This window comes from Ranitomeya variabilis, chromosome 1 (assembly GCF_051348905.1).
Source record: "Ranitomeya variabilis isolate aRanVar5 chromosome 1, aRanVar5.hap1, whole genome shotgun sequence".
Taxonomy (NCBI): domain Eukaryota; kingdom Metazoa; phylum Chordata; class Amphibia; order Anura; family Dendrobatidae; genus Ranitomeya; species Ranitomeya variabilis.
Window position 1 is genome coordinate 338008055 of NC_135232.1, and position 15569 is coordinate 338023623.

General features: G+C 45.3%; 1 protein-coding gene across 1 annotated transcript in view; it reads right to left on the reverse strand.

The window, feature by feature from the left end:
* PSME2 (proteasome activator subunit 2) overlaps nt 1-14753 on the reverse strand; it is a 35170-nt gene extending 20417 nt beyond the window's left edge. The window contains exon 1 of the mRNA XM_077299496.1: nt 14340-14753. Within this exon, the coding sequence (XP_077155611.1) occupies nt 14340-14387 (48 nt within the window). The 5' untranslated portion in view covers nt 14388-14753. The remainder of the gene's footprint in view (nt 1-14339) is intronic.
* Nucleotides 14754-15569: the final 816 nt, after the last annotated feature.

The window sequence follows — 15569 nt, forward strand, 5'->3', positions numbered from 1 at the left end:
ATACTACGTGGGCTGTGCTATATACTAAGTGGGCTGTGTTATACACTACGTGGGCTGTTATATGCGGCGTGCATGGGTGTTGTGAATTTGCTTTTTGCTCCCTCTAGTGGTTACTAGTTTTTTGACTCTGGTTTTTCTGTCATTCCTTTTATCCGCACCTGGGTCGTTAGTTAGGGGTGTTGCTATATAAGCTCCCTGGACCTTCAGTTCTATGCCTGGCAACGTAGTTATCAGAGCTAGTCTTCTGTGCTCTTGTCTACTGATCCTGGTTCCAGTTATATCAGCTAAGTCTGCCTTTTGCTTTTTGCTATTTGTTTTGGTTTTGTATTTTTGTCCAGCTTGTTCCAAATCTATATCCTGACCTTTGCTGGAAGCTCTAGGGGGCCGGTGTTCTCCCCCCGGACCGTTAGACGGTTCGGGGGTTCTTGAATTTCCAGTGTGGATTTTGATAGGGTTTTTGTTGACCATATAAGTTACCTTTCTTTATTCTGCTATCAGTAAGCGGGCCTCTCTGTGCTAAACCTGGTTCATTTCTGTGTTTGTCATTTCCTCTTACCTCACCGTCATTATTTGTGGGGGGCTTCTATCCAGCTTTGGGGTCCCCTTCTCTGGAGGCAAGAAAGGTCTTTGTTTTCCTCTACTAGGGGTAGCTAGATTCTCCGGCTGGCGCGTGTCATCTAGAATCAACGTAGGAATGATCCCCGGCTACTTCTAGTGTTGGCGTTAGGAGTAGATATATGGTCAACCCAGTTACCACTGCCCTATGAGCTGGATTTTTGTATTCTGCAGACTTCCACGTTCCTCTGAGACCCTCGCCATTGGGGTCATAACACATGGGCTGTTATATACTACGAGAGCTGTGTTATATGCTACATGGGCTGTTATACACTCCGTGGGCTGTGCTATATACTCCGTGGCTGTGCTATATACTCCGTGGGCTGTGCTATATACTCCGTGGGCTGCTATATACTACGTAGCTGTGCTATATACTACGTGGCTGTGCAATATACTACGTGGCTGTGCTATGTACTACGTGGCTGTGCTATATACTACGTGGCCGGCCGCGAACAATCAGCGACAGGCGCAGTCCAGACGCGAATTGGCGCGGGATTTGAACCACGCTTCGCTAATTGGTCGCGGCCGGCCGAATCCTGTGTATTCAATGTATTATTCTAAAATCTTCATAAATAAACTATACATATTCCAGAATACCCGATGCGTTAGAATCAGGCTACCATCTAGTTAATACTTATAATTTCATACTCATGTCTGTCAGAGGTCCATCAGCTCTAACAGAGTACCTCTGACAGACCCTGTGCCCTCCATTCGATGTAGCAGATGCCACAGGAACCTCTGCCTTAACTCTTTAACCCCTACACAGGTATCTGGACTTACAAAGGGGTCCCTGGGTTGTGTCTATAGAGTGGCTTCTAGCCGAAAGAACGAGCCTGTGGCAAGGATGATGATACTAGCTGGGGTAATAACAGGAAGAACAAACTAGGAACAGATTTATGAGACAAAACCGTAGTTGAGGGAAATAGCCAGGGTCACATACTACAAGTTCAGTTAAAGATAAGTCACAAGATTCAGAGTAACAAGAGAAGCACCAGAGCACAAGGAGTGAGCCAAGAACTCCCAGATGTACACTTGGAGTTTAAAGGGAACCAGACAGCAGGATTTACCCCTATTAACTATTTCATGCACTGAATTTGTAATCACTGGAAAGTTTACAGCATTATTGTAAAACAAGTTTTTTACACTGTGGTGTCGAATATTCAATTTAGTATGACTAGTCAGAATGACTGAGCAGTACAGCCCAGCTAGCTGATCATGCCCACAGAGGCGTGGATATAGTCTGTGTAGTGCGCCACCGACCGTGCGTGCACTTCCGTCCGTGATCTCACCTGCTGCACTGCTGTGTACAATGCTCAGCCGGAAAGTAGTGGCACATAGGAAGAAGTTGACTGTAGATATGCCAGTATTTGCAGGCTCAGGACTATACACAGCAGTGCAGCAGGAGTGCTGTGAGATAGCAGAGGGAACTTAAGCACTCGGTTGGTCAGATTTTGGGTCGGCACAGTTTCATGCTTGAAGTCATGGTGGTCTCTAGGCATTTCAATGATTTTGGAAGCAGGAAGGAGGCACTACAGAGTTCATAAGCATGCCTCTGTGGGCGTGGTATTGGCTATCTGGGCTGGACTACTCAGCACTAAGTGTATGCCATTCCAACTAGTCATTCTAATTAGAATATGCAGCACCACAAGATCTAAACACTGAGTTTTCAATTATGCTGGAAACTTTCCCTTAACAGTGGGGTTGCTAGAAATTAGTCTTACATGACAAAAGCATCATGTATTTAGTGAATAGGGTTAAATGCTGCTGTCCCTTTAAGTACGGTGTGCTACTACCCATTTGTCCAGAACAGGCAGGGTTGCCAACGGTCCAGAAATTCCAGGACAGTCTGTAAAAATTGGTCACTATTTTTACCTGTCTGTAAAAATGAAGACCTCCATGATAAGAAGCTTATACAGTTAATTTTGCCTGTAATTATCATTATTTTACAGATAACAGTGAAAGAAACACTGTCTGTGATAAGCTGTGCAGACAAAAAATAAAAAGGCAAGGGAGGTGATTACTCTGCTGTTGAGCACACACACACCCATTCTGCCTGAGCAGGTGGCACCACAGGCCTCAGTTACACCAGCATCCCTGTGTGGACAGAGCCTGCGTTGCCCATGCCGTGAATGCACCAGGACCTGTTTGTTTTTTCTTCACCTATCATATTAATGACTAATAAAGAAAATCTACACATTAGTAAACTACATACTAGGAATATGATACATTGCACACATACGTTTTCATCCACAGAATCAGGAAAAAAAAGAATTTCTGGCCACGTGTCAGCATGTGCATATTGCATATAAAAATTGACACTGGTTCCTGTATGACATACTGACATATGTTGCTGTATTCTGGAAAATGTACATGAGGATGAATGGGCTTATGTGGCTCCTGCTCTGAGATCTTCTATTATTGGGTACACAATGAGATAATACATTTTATTAAGGATCAGGGTAATAACCAAAGATTCTTAATTCTTTTGTCTTAACCCTATCCCGGTCTCATGTATGTAAAGATGGGGAAACACAGTCTATACACTGTATGTTTTATAGGCTGATTACAAAGAATGGAAATTACCTAGCATTACTGAAAATGAATAAATATGCACAATATTTCCAGAGCTCATACAAAGTTGGTGCTAACGTTGGTCATATATTACGTATTTGGAGAGCCAATATGGCCAATTTAGACCAATTTTTTGCCAAACATCACTGTCTTTTTGTGACACATTGTTTTGACAGATGATAACTGTTGAAAAGGTCTGCCATGTTAGATTTTTCTGCAGTTGTCCTAAAAAGCTGCGGGATAAGCTCCACATTATTATTAGGTATGTGATGGCTATCTTTCCCTGTCTTTATCTATCTAATCTGTATCTTTGCACATCTAACACCTACACATCTGTCGTGTCTATTCTTCATGTTCTCACAAGCTAAAACAGTGCTTTTTTTTCCTATGCTCCAAAATGCACAATAGCAACATGCTCTGATTATTGCATTTTTGCTGCATATTTTATGTATTTTCCTCTTTTTTACGTGTTTTTTTAGCGCAGAAATACTGGGATTCTGCACTTAAAAAGTAACAGTATTTTATATGCCTTATTTTCAGGCTTTACAGGCTCAAGAAAATACGCAACAAAAATACGCAGTTGTGTTTATAAATGCACAGCAGTGGGCATGAGTTTTCATTTTGCTTCAACTGACACAGCGTATTTTCTGCACAAAAAAAAATAGCATTTATGCTACATTGTGAGTATGGACTTAAGGTCATATGTTTGTAATCACAACAAGATGGTTTGGCCATGTTATTTCTCCAAATGTGCTATAAACGACGCATGAAGTTACTTTTTAATATATTGTTGTTAGAAGATCTGAGTTGATGTCTTCATTCATGGTGTTAAGATCAGTCATCACCAGCGTTTCGGGCCCAACATGTATGACACAAGGAGGGGCATGTGACCAGCCTCTCATAAATAACACAGGGCATGTGATAGTTTTCTGTAATGTGGGCAGTGTTATTCAATGAATCCGAATGTTTGCTCAGAATTTCTTAAAAGACTATTATTTCCCTTTGAGTAATTGCATTATCATGGTCCTAAACTTAGATAAGACATAACTAGATCAGGAGGACGGAAACCGTGCCACACTTAATAGCCTAATATATGGTACTATTTCATAAAGCAATAAAACAGTATATCAATAGTTATCAGCCCTATAGTTTCCTGTCCATTGGGACTCTGCAGAAGCCCTAATTGACGGTCATATGCGTGTAGTGATTATTTTGCTTGTAAGTAAGTGTAATCACCTTTATAAACTCTGTTGTAAATTCTTTGTTGAGAATTTAGGACCATTGCCTCAGCATTACAGTGTCGGTGATTCACTAAATAGACTGCCCCTGCAAGTTAATACATATTGGTATGACAACCAGGCAGTTGAAAATAAGAACGTTACAATATCCAGGTCACAAACAAAGAGGACAATATTGACAAACTACAGCAGTTTGATGTTAAAGCCGAGTGTTAGATGGATCGCCCCCCAAGGGCCGTGGGGTGCTCGGTACCAGGTCCTTCGGTTCACAGGGGGATGTCACGGTGTAAAAGGGAAAGGTCTTTAAGGGGAATGTTCGTGACGCCACCTGTGGTATTCGGTCAGGGTGACCGACGCTGCTTTAAGGGGTCCGCTGGTGTGATGTTATGGCAGCTAGATGGCATACCTTCCCACAGGTGAAGTATGTCCCCAGGCTTCCTGGTGTGTAGATGGTGAATGATGAATGGCGCAGTGAAGAACGAGGACACAATGTTGCAGTCTCTTTACCTTTACTGAAGACTTCAGCATCCACAGTACAGGGCACCAGATCACAGCGCAGGCAGAGTCCAGCCAGTTCGGAGGCAAGTCCAGAGATCCCTTGTCCAGGTGGAAATCAGTCGCCTTCCTTTGCGCTGCGGTGGTGTAGTCCCTTACTGCCTATGGCTTCACATAAGGGTCTCACAGATGCAATGTTTCACTCTCTCTGTCCCCCATATAGGATAGGACAATACCTGACTGGTGACTTGAGCCTGTTTATAGGGTCTCTTAGATAACCCGGCTCTGTAGGTGTCAACGTGCCTCCTGGGTGTAGGTGCGGACAGATTTACCTGCAATTAGCTGTCCTGCCGGTCTCTGAAATAAGGTGTAGAGGTCCTTACTCCCTCAGTGTTCCGGCTACTGGGATGTTGCGCCTCAGAAGGAGACAGCTTGAGCGGGGCTGGTCCCCTTCTGGTATCCTCTCCTTTGCTTTGCTTTCCTTCACGCTCGCTGCAATACAATTCTGCCTTTCAATGTCTCTTTCTGGGAGCTGTAGCTCTGAGGGCATGCACAGCTCCTTTGACCTTCCATCCTCCTCAGACTCTAGTCTGGAACGTTCTAACAGAACTCCTGTCTGGAGCTCTGTCAGGAACTAACTTCTGTCTGGAACTGACTAACTTTCCCTACAGACTACCAGTTATATATATATGGGGAGTGACCTAATAGGAGCAGAAGCTTCCCCTGGTGGTCTGGAGTGTGAAATGTGTTGCATGTTTGTGGTACCTGGATGCAGTTATCTTTCTTTGCCTCCAAACGTAGCATCACTCTCCCCAAGAGGAAAACAATACCACTGCGACGACCAGGACCCTGGGACGCCGCATTACACATATGTTGCGAAGTCCATAAATGTAATCCAAATAGCCTAAGAATAAGCAGTATACACCATGTAAGATTTGGTGTCAGAGAGAGAGTCAAGTAAGAAGAGCGCTTTTAGAAAAATAAATAAAATGGATGGTAGTATTGAATACTGCTGCACTACATGGCTTCGACCCCTTCACACCGCGGCCAATTTCCATTTTCATATTTATTTTTTCCCCTTCTTTGAAGAGTCATGACCTTTTTATTTTTCTGTCCACGTAACTGTATGAGCGCTTGTTTTTTGTGCGACGAGTTGTACTTTTGAATTAAAACATTCATTTTTGTCATGATCCAGTCCGGGGTTTGTTTCTGATTATTCTCTCCCCGGGATGGTCATGTGGGGGTTAATCTTCTCTGCCTCGTTTTGGGATCTGTCTGACTATTTCAGTCCGCTGTTACCTGCAAGCAGTGTCAGTTAGAGTTCCTGTCTCTGGCTTGAGCAGCTGACCCCTTTATACCCTGATTTGTCCTCTGCCCATTTACCTAGGTCCCGTTCCTGTGTTCCTGTGTGACTTCAACTGTTGTAGTACTCGCTCTCCGTGTTGTGACCCCATGGTATTTGACTCGGCTTGGCCTCTAACCTGTTTGACTGTCTTGCGTCTCTGGCTTTCCTGCTCCCAATCGGCTCTGACTTATTTGGCTAGTTTCTGACCACGTGTATTGCTGTGACCTCAGGTACTTCGTTCCCTCTCTGTTGCTGACCTGGCTTTGTCTGACTACTCTTTCACCACCTAGTGACTCCTGCCTGCTGCTCTGTGATTTCGCTGTGAGTGTACACTGTTTTCCTTCACCCGCACACCCCTGGGGGAGGTTGTGGCCACTGCACTGCAGCAGGCATTATAATTTTATCATGTGATGCACTGGAAAGCGGGAAAAAAATTCCAAGTGCATTGAAATTGACAAAAAAAAAAATGGGAAGAGAGGAAAATGAGGGGAATAGCTCGGTATAGAGAACATGGGGGGGGGGGGGCTCAGTATGAAAATCATGGGGGAGCTCGGTATGGAGAAAAAGGGGCTGACTTGGTATAGAGAACATGGGGGGAGTCGATATGAGGAACATGGTATGGAGAACATGTGGGATGTGGGGGCTCAGTATGGAGAACATGGAGGAGAGCTTAGTATGGAGAACATGGGGGGTCTGTATGAAGAAGTTGGAGGCAGCTTGGTTTGGAGAACATGGGATGGACCTTGTATGGAAAACATAGAGCTTGGAATGGAGAACATGGGAGCTCGTTATGGAGATCATGGGGGGTGAGCTCAGTATGGAGAACATGGGTGGGACTCGGTACGGAAAACATGGGTGGGGGGACTCAGTATGGAGAACATGGAGGGGACTCGGTATGGAGAACATGGGTGGCCCTATATGAAGAGCATGGGCGTTTAGATGAAGAATATGAGGGGCTTGGTATGGAGAAGGGTTGGCAGGGGGTGCTCGATATGGATAATTAAGTAGCATGGTGGGTTTAGTATGGAGAATAGGGGTAGCATGAGGAGGCTCGCTATGGAGAAGGGGTGGCATGAGATGGCGCGGTATGGAAAATGGAGTAGCATGGGAGGGGCTCTTTATGGAGAATAGGGGTAGCATGGGGGTGCACGGTATGGAGAAAGGGAGGTATGGGGGCTTGGTATGGAAAATGGGGTAGCATAAGAGGGGCTCGATATGGAGAATGGGCTAGCATGGGGGCTCTGTTTGGAGAATAGGGGGCTTGTGATGGAGAATGTGTAGCATGGGGCAGCTTGGCATGGAAAATTGGGGCTCAGTATGGAGAATGGGTGGCATGGGGGGACTCAGTATGGAGTTTGGGGCAACATGAGGGGGTAGTGAAGAGGGAGCTGCATGAAGTGTGGACAATGTGGAGTCCATAGTTCTTAACTGAGGAAGGTAAGGTGGGTAAAATTTATAGTGGAGAGGGCAATGTGGTGGTTTTCGTTTATGAGGGGGTGGTGTGGCTTTCATATTTCACTAAGGCAGACAGTGTGGTGGGAAGTGCAGTGAAAGATAATTATTTACGGGTGGTTTAAGGGTACTGTTTTGGGATGTGCTGCAGAAGACCCAAGAAGATGGAAGCCTACAGAGACAAGCTTTAGCTGTGAGAGGGGCAGAGTAGCACTCCAAATGTCAGTGTGAACGCGCACACAATGAGTCTACAGGCGCGTTCTGATGCCTAGTTGCTGACTGTTTTTGGCTGCGGATTCAATGAGGAGGAAGAGCGTTGAAGTGATCAGACAGCACATCACAACGCCTTGTCCCCCTCCTCACTGAATCCACTCAATCGCTAAACTCCAGGTGCACAGAGTGTCAGACGCAGACAGACAAGATCCAGGCACCAGAACGCACCCACAGACACATTGTGTGCACAATTGTGTGCGTAAGCTCAGACAGGTGAATTAATGTTAGACTGTTTGCGCTTACCAACGCAGAGGTGGGGAACCTCAGGCCTGCGGCCGTTTACAGCCCTCGATGACCTTTTTTCTGGCCCCTGGGCAGATTCCCGGGGACAGCAGTGCTTAGGACGGCAGCTGTATTTTGACGGCTGCTGGCCCATTCATTTCTTTTCACTCTGTGAGCATACGCACGCAGTGTTCACTACTGAACGCTGAGGCACGTGAAATGAAAGATTACGTCCTGACACGAGTGTCCGAGTCAGGACATACTTTGTGAGCGGAATTAGAGCACAATTTGTATGGCCCTCCAAAGGATGGTAAAAATATCTAAGTGGCCATTGGCAGAAAAAAGATTCCCTGCCTCTGTACCAATGGATCACTATAAATCAAGGCAAGGAACTGGCTTTAAAGGGAACCTGTCACCAGGTTTTCCGAATGTAACGTACGGCCAGCATCTGTACATCCTCTGTTACATCATTCTGGTATACTATTTGTACGTCCCCAATGTCCTATGCAAGACACAAAAAATAGCTTTTTATACCCACAGATGGCCTTGTGCGATGGGCAACTCTGGTCTTGATCTGGCATCTCCTCTCACAATCGCCGTCTGCCTTCCCTGCTTTGTGTGGCTCAAGCATCCAACGTCATGTACACGGTGTCCCCCACCGAGCTCCTGTGCAGTCGTGCTTCTCTCTGCCCTGCCAAGGGCAGAACAATGTTCGGTAGTGCTCATGCTCCAGCTTTACCTACTTATCATCAGAGCTCTTTTGCCTATCTTGGCTCATGCACACTTCAGTACTCAGTCCTCGGCAGGGCAAAGAGAAGTGCACCTTCGCAGGAGCGAGATTGGGGGATATCATGATGATGACATAGGATGCGTCAACCACATGAAGCATTATGGCAGGACGACAATTGTAAGGAAAGAGGAGGAGCCGGATCAAGACCAGAAACGCCCATCGGATCGGACAGTGATGTCTGTGGGTATAACAAAAGATAATTTTTGTGCCTTCCATAAGGAATTGGGGACATACAGACAGCACACCAGTATGCTGCAACAGAGGGTTTATAGGTAATTGCCGTACTTTATATGGGATAGGGAATAACTTTCAAACTTGAGATATCCGCTTTAAAGAGTAGTCGTTAAACAAAGACCTCCTAAAAGAGCTCAGGAGACAAGAGAGTATGTACACAGTTCAGAGTGGATCCAGTGAGTAGAAAGTCATAGTTCTGTCTCCTGAGCTGTGCACTTCTAAGAGGCCTTCTGAGCAATCAGTGGGGGTCTCAGCTTTAACCATGATGACCCTTCTCCATACTGAGCCAACTTCAGACTCACACCAATCTGCTGAGAATTAATGGACCTAAAACATATACAATATCTTCCAACAGCTAAGTTACTCTTTAAATGTTTAACAAAGCTCCTGCCTAGGACTAAGCTGTACTGCGGTTCCTTTGTGATCTGCAGTCTGATGATGGCTGGAAACAACAACTTAAAGCATCTCCTTACCATTGTTAAAGGGAACCTGTCACCACGTTTTTGGAAGATGGGATAAAAATAGCGTTAAATAGGGGCAGAGGTGGGCGTTACATTAGTGTGTTTGTTATGCGTTTATTACCCACCTAAGTTGCCGAAATACCTTTGCAAAGTCTCCGTTTTCGCCTGTCAATCAGGCTGGTCTGGTCAGATGGGCGTCTTGTCTTCCCCCAGATTTTGCGTAGTTTTCCGTTGGTGGCGTAGTGGTGTGCGCATGCCCAAAGTCCTGAATCCTCTGCCAGGGGATTTAAAAGAGCGCGCTGTTCGTTTTCATTGGTGATCGGTGGGCGCGGCCATCTTCCTTTGGCCGCGCGTGCGCAGAAGCGGCGCTCTGCTGGCCGCGGCTTCAGGAAAATGGCCGCGGGATGCCGCGCGTGCGCAGATGGATATCGCGGCGGCCATTTTCCTGAAGCCGCGGCCAGCAGAGCGCCGCTTCTGCGCACGCGCGGCCAAAGGAAGATGGCCGCGCCCACCGATCACCAATGAAAACGAACAGCGCGCTCTTTTAAATCCCCTGGCAGAGGATTCAGGACTTTGGGCATGCGCACACCACTACGCCACCAACGGAAAACTACGCAAAATCTGGGGGAAGACAAGACGCCCATCTGACCAGACCAGCCTGATTGACAGGCGAAAACGGAGACTTTGCAAAGGTATTTCGGCAACTTAGGTGGGTAATAAACGCATAACAAACACACTAATGTAACGCCCACCTCTGCCCCTATTTAACACTATTTTTATCCCATCGTCCAAAAACGTGGTGACAGGTTCCCTTTAAGGACATACTTGGAGAGTTGTAGGTTAATGTGATACAATTGTATATGGGGTTGACCTGACAATACAATTGATTGCTGTACTATACTTGGCAATGTATTCATGTACTCATGGAGCTTCAGGTAATGTATTACTATACTGATCGTGGTTCTCTTGATGTATTACTGCATTGATGGTGGTTCTGGTGATGTTTTACTGAACTGACGGTGGTTTTGGTGATGTTCTACTGTACTGATGGTAGTTTTCGTGATGCATTGCTGTATTGACGGTGGTTCTGGTTATGTATTACTGTAATGACAATGATTCTGGTGATTTACTGAACTGACAAAGGTTCTGGTGATGTTTTACAGTACCGACAGTGGTTTTGGTGATGTTTTACTGTACTAATTGTGGTTCTGGTTATTTACTACTATACTAACAGTGGTTCTGGTGATGTAGTCATGTACATGTTACAATCTTTAATTTATCAGACTTGATACTAAATCATTATAAGGTCAGTGTGCTGGATTAAAAATACAGCTGTCTGAATGTCCATCAGCTGAACAAGAAATTGACTAAAGCCTCCATACACTATAGACAGCTGTCTGAATGTTGGGCCAGCAGTGATCTTGCCCGGCTCTCCCATATACAGGATTGCTCACTCTGCCGAGCGTTCCTGTGTTCTCTATGAGAGCTGCTACTAGATATTTTCGGCAGCAGCTTATCACTTAGAGAACAAAAGGATCTACAGTCTAACATCAGATATGCCGGATTCTTATATTCCCTGACAATCATCAGTCACAGCCACTCTTACACATTGGAAGGTCAGCGGAACATGTTGAAATCGGCAGGTTGGCCCAAATTTAGTCTACTGTGTATGGGGGTCTTAACTACTATCTGAAGGGTATGAGCACTGTAAGGGTACCGTCTCACATTGGCACTTTGATCGCTACGACGGCACGATCCGTGACATTCCAGCGATATCCATACGATATCGCTGTGTCTGACACGCAGCGGCGATCAGGGACCCTGCTGAGAATCGTACGTTGTAGCAGATCGTTTGAAACTTTATTTCGTCGCTGGATCTCCCGCTGTCATCGCTGCATCGGTGTGTGTGACACCGATGCAGCGATGCGTTCGCTTGTAACCAGGGTAAATATCGGGTTACTAAGCGCAGGGCCGCGCTTAGTAACCCGATGTTTACCCTGGTTACCATCGTAAATGTAAAAAAAAAAAAACAGTACATACTTACATTCCGGTGTCCGTCAGGTCCCTGGCCGTCTGCTTCCCTGCACTGACTGTGAGCGCCGGCCGTAAAGTGAAAGCAGATCACAGCGGTGACGTCACCGCTCTGCTTTGGCCGGCGCTTACACAGGATGCAGGGAAGCGGACGCAGGCACCGGAATGTGAGTATGTGTTTTTTTTATTTTACGTTTACGCTGGTAACCAGGGTAAACATCGGGTTACTAAGCGCGGCCCTGCGCTTAGTAACCCGATGTTTACCCTGGTTACCCGGGGACTTCGGCATCGTTGGTCGCTGGAGAGCTGTCTGTGTGACAGCTCTCCAGTGACCACACAACGACTTACCAACGATCACGGCCAGGTCGTATCGCTGGTCGTGATCGTTGGTAAATCGTTTTGTGTAACGGTACCCAAAGGGTATGTGCAAACAAATGTGCAAATTTTTTTTGAAGTCTACGAATCCCTAGAGCTTTTCAGACAGAAGATACTTTGTCATGTTGTCCTTAAAGGGGCTTTCCCACTAACAAAGGTTGATTTTAATCAATCTTGAAATAATAATAAGTTCCATAATAATTCTTTCTTTGAAGTAAAACATTGTTTAATAACAGGCAGGAAAATGTTTTACCTAACAAAAAGAATACGGTAATTTTTGATCCCCTGCTGTAATGTCTACATACTCTCTTTAGGTTACCCCACTACCCAGGAGCTGTGGTACGAAGAGGCCATGTTCCTGCACGGTCAGACACAGCCATTACACAGTACACAGCAGGGCAATATAAGATTATCTCAGCACAGGAACATTTAACTTAAACACATCCAATTGTGGAAGTTATTATTATTCCAAGATCTATTGACTAAAATGAACTTTTGTTTGTGGGGAAAAAGCTTTTAAACTAGTAAGTGCCCCATATAATGAACCGGGCATTCCTTTTAGGCCGGGATCACACACAGCGAGATACGGCAGAGTCTCGCAGGTTAAAACCAAGCTCTGGCACCGGAACTCCGGGGTGGAGCGTGCGGCCGCATAGCAATACATGGAGCCGCACGCTCCACTCCGGAGTACCGCTGCCAGAGCTTGTTTTTAACCTGCGAGACTCGGCCGTATCTCGCTGTAGTGTGACTCCGGCCTTAGTCACTTCATGTCTTAGGAAACCTGAAGCGGTTAAAAAAAAAAGACTGAACATATGAACAGTGTATTAGGCCATTGTTTTTAGCATACCGTATTTTGCGGATTATAAGACTCACCGGATTATAAAACACACCCCAAATTTTGACGATAAAAATAGGAAAAAAAATGTTTTTTTTAATAAAACAGTGGTGCTTTTTATAATCCATGTGTCTTATTTCTTATCGGGGGTGGTGGCTGCGGTGAAGCAGGGTCCCAGCTGGAGGAGGCAAGCGTGGAGCATTGCTGCAGACTGGGATGAAGAAGTGTTCGGCACTGAGATCTCATCTCCCGAGATCTTGGTGCCGAGATCTCCATCTGCGCAGCCATTTTCCCGGAGTCCACCGCATAGTAAATCATGTAAGTGCGGGGGCTCTGGGCTTTCACAAAATGTTGGCAGAGCCCCCGCAGCACCGAACACCCGCAGTGGCGCACATCCGATCACCCCCTCATCCCAGCCTGCTGCCTGCAGCAACGCTTTACTGTTGCCTCCTCCAGCAGTGACCCTAGGACCCCGCTCCACTGTGGGTGGTAAGGTATATCTGCATTATAAGACGCACCTACATTTTCCTCCCAAATTTTGGGAGGAAAAAGTGTGTCTTATAATCCGAAAAATATATATTTAGCACTTTTTCAGGCGGGTTACAGAGCAGATCTGCCTGATAAAGACGCTAAAGTGCACGTACCCTTAGTCTGACTGATCAGTAGGGGGCGTGACCATTTAAAGTGCCTAGTGCAGCATGAACGCCAAATTCAGCCCAGCATGTACATTAAGGCAATAGGATCTAAAAGTCCTCAGGTTTATCCCTGTTGTAGATTTACTCATATTTGTGCACATGACAAAAATAATATAATCTGTTACTATACTGGATAATGCTTTGTCCTTTGTTAGTCATATGTGGTATAAGAAAGCAGCACGTTAATGTTTCAGTGAGGTTTGTTCGTAAGCTTCATGATGTGACGGTGCCCTATATATACGGTATATGAATTGTTAGATTTTAGTGTGCATGACTTGGCATGCTCCATGTTCTGTACTCCAGCTTCCGGGATCGACTGCCTATGTCATAAGTACTTGTATGTCAGGAAAAAATTGATGAAAAAACATAAACATTAAATGTGAGCCCTGTCCAAATCTTCTGCTACATAGTTCCAATTTAATAAAATATTGCAGCATATAATCCTGAGATATGCAGGTACCTAGATTACGGTATATCACTAGTACAGAGAAGTAAATTGCTGGACCTTAAATGACATGATCTCACTATATGTTAAGCTTATGTTATGAGCCATATTTCTCTTCTAAACAATACTGTTTCTTATTCGCTTTAATAACGTTTTTACCTTTGAGACTGATAAAACCCAGTTCTCATAGTTTCATATGAAATAGATCTTCCACCATCCCATGTCAGCATGGAGGGCGGCCATCTGCAATGTAAACATTTACCTTTTCTTTGTTTTCAGGGCTAATCTTCAGAGTACAGGCTTTAGCCATTTCTAAATGTTCAGGTTGTCTTCACCACTACTTAGCAATCTCTGATTCTTTCTTTCTTAAGACTTCTCAGCCTTCTTGCCTTCTCCCTCCGTCTCCCAGCTACTTTGCCTTGTCACTTTACTTTCACTTTCTCTTTAGATTCATATTGCAGTTAGCAGGAAGGAGGGAGAGGGACTATTTTATAGAAGGGACTTTCCAGCAGTAAGTTGGAAATACATTATAGCATGCATTTTGTGGAAACTGTAATCATTTTTAATCATGCATATGTACATCATCACAGAGACACACAATTTATGGGAAAAGTATTTACTGGGTAAGTTACTATGACTCTGCAAAATTACAACTTCAGTTTCCTGATCTCAGCCTGAGGGGAAGTTGTCATAAAAAACGTCACTGACCATCAGTAAGGTGATAAGTATGGGGACATTTTCACTACAGATTTTCAACTAAGGCTACTTTCACACTAGCGTTAACTGCAATACGTCGCAAATGCGTCGTTTTGCCGAAAATACGCATCCAGCAAAAGTTCTTGCTGGATACGTTTTTTCGTCATAGACTAACATTAGCGACGCATTAGCGACGCATTTGCGACGCATTGCCAAACGTCGCGTCCGTTTTGCGACGCTTGGGCGTGTGTTAGCGGACCGTCGGGAGAAAAAAACCTTACATGTAACGTTTTTTGCTCCCGACGGTCCGCTTTTTCCGACCGCGCATGCGCGGCCGGAACTCCGCCCCCACCTCCCCGCACTTCCCCGCACCTCACAATGGGGCAGCGGATGCGTTGGAAAAATACATCCGCTGCCCCCGTTGTGCGGCGGAGACCACGCTAGCGTCGGGAACGTCGGCCCGACGCACAGCGACGGGTCTTTCCCGACGCTAGTGTGAAAGTAGCCTAATAGCATGCCACAGTGTTTCAGCCCCTTCTATCCAAAAAGTGCAAAACAAAAAACAGCCCCAACAAATCATAATTATTTTTTTTAAGCAGCTGCACTGACCAACTAGAACTTGTACTCAAACATACAGACACAAGGATACCATCTCTGACAAGACAGGTCTTTATGTTTTCCAGACTAATTTCTCTCTCTTGGGCCTATGCCTGCATAGTGAACCTGAGCATCTGTGTAAAAAATGTAACAAATCTCACTTATAAAGAAATGTGACACAAAGTATGACATGCAGCTT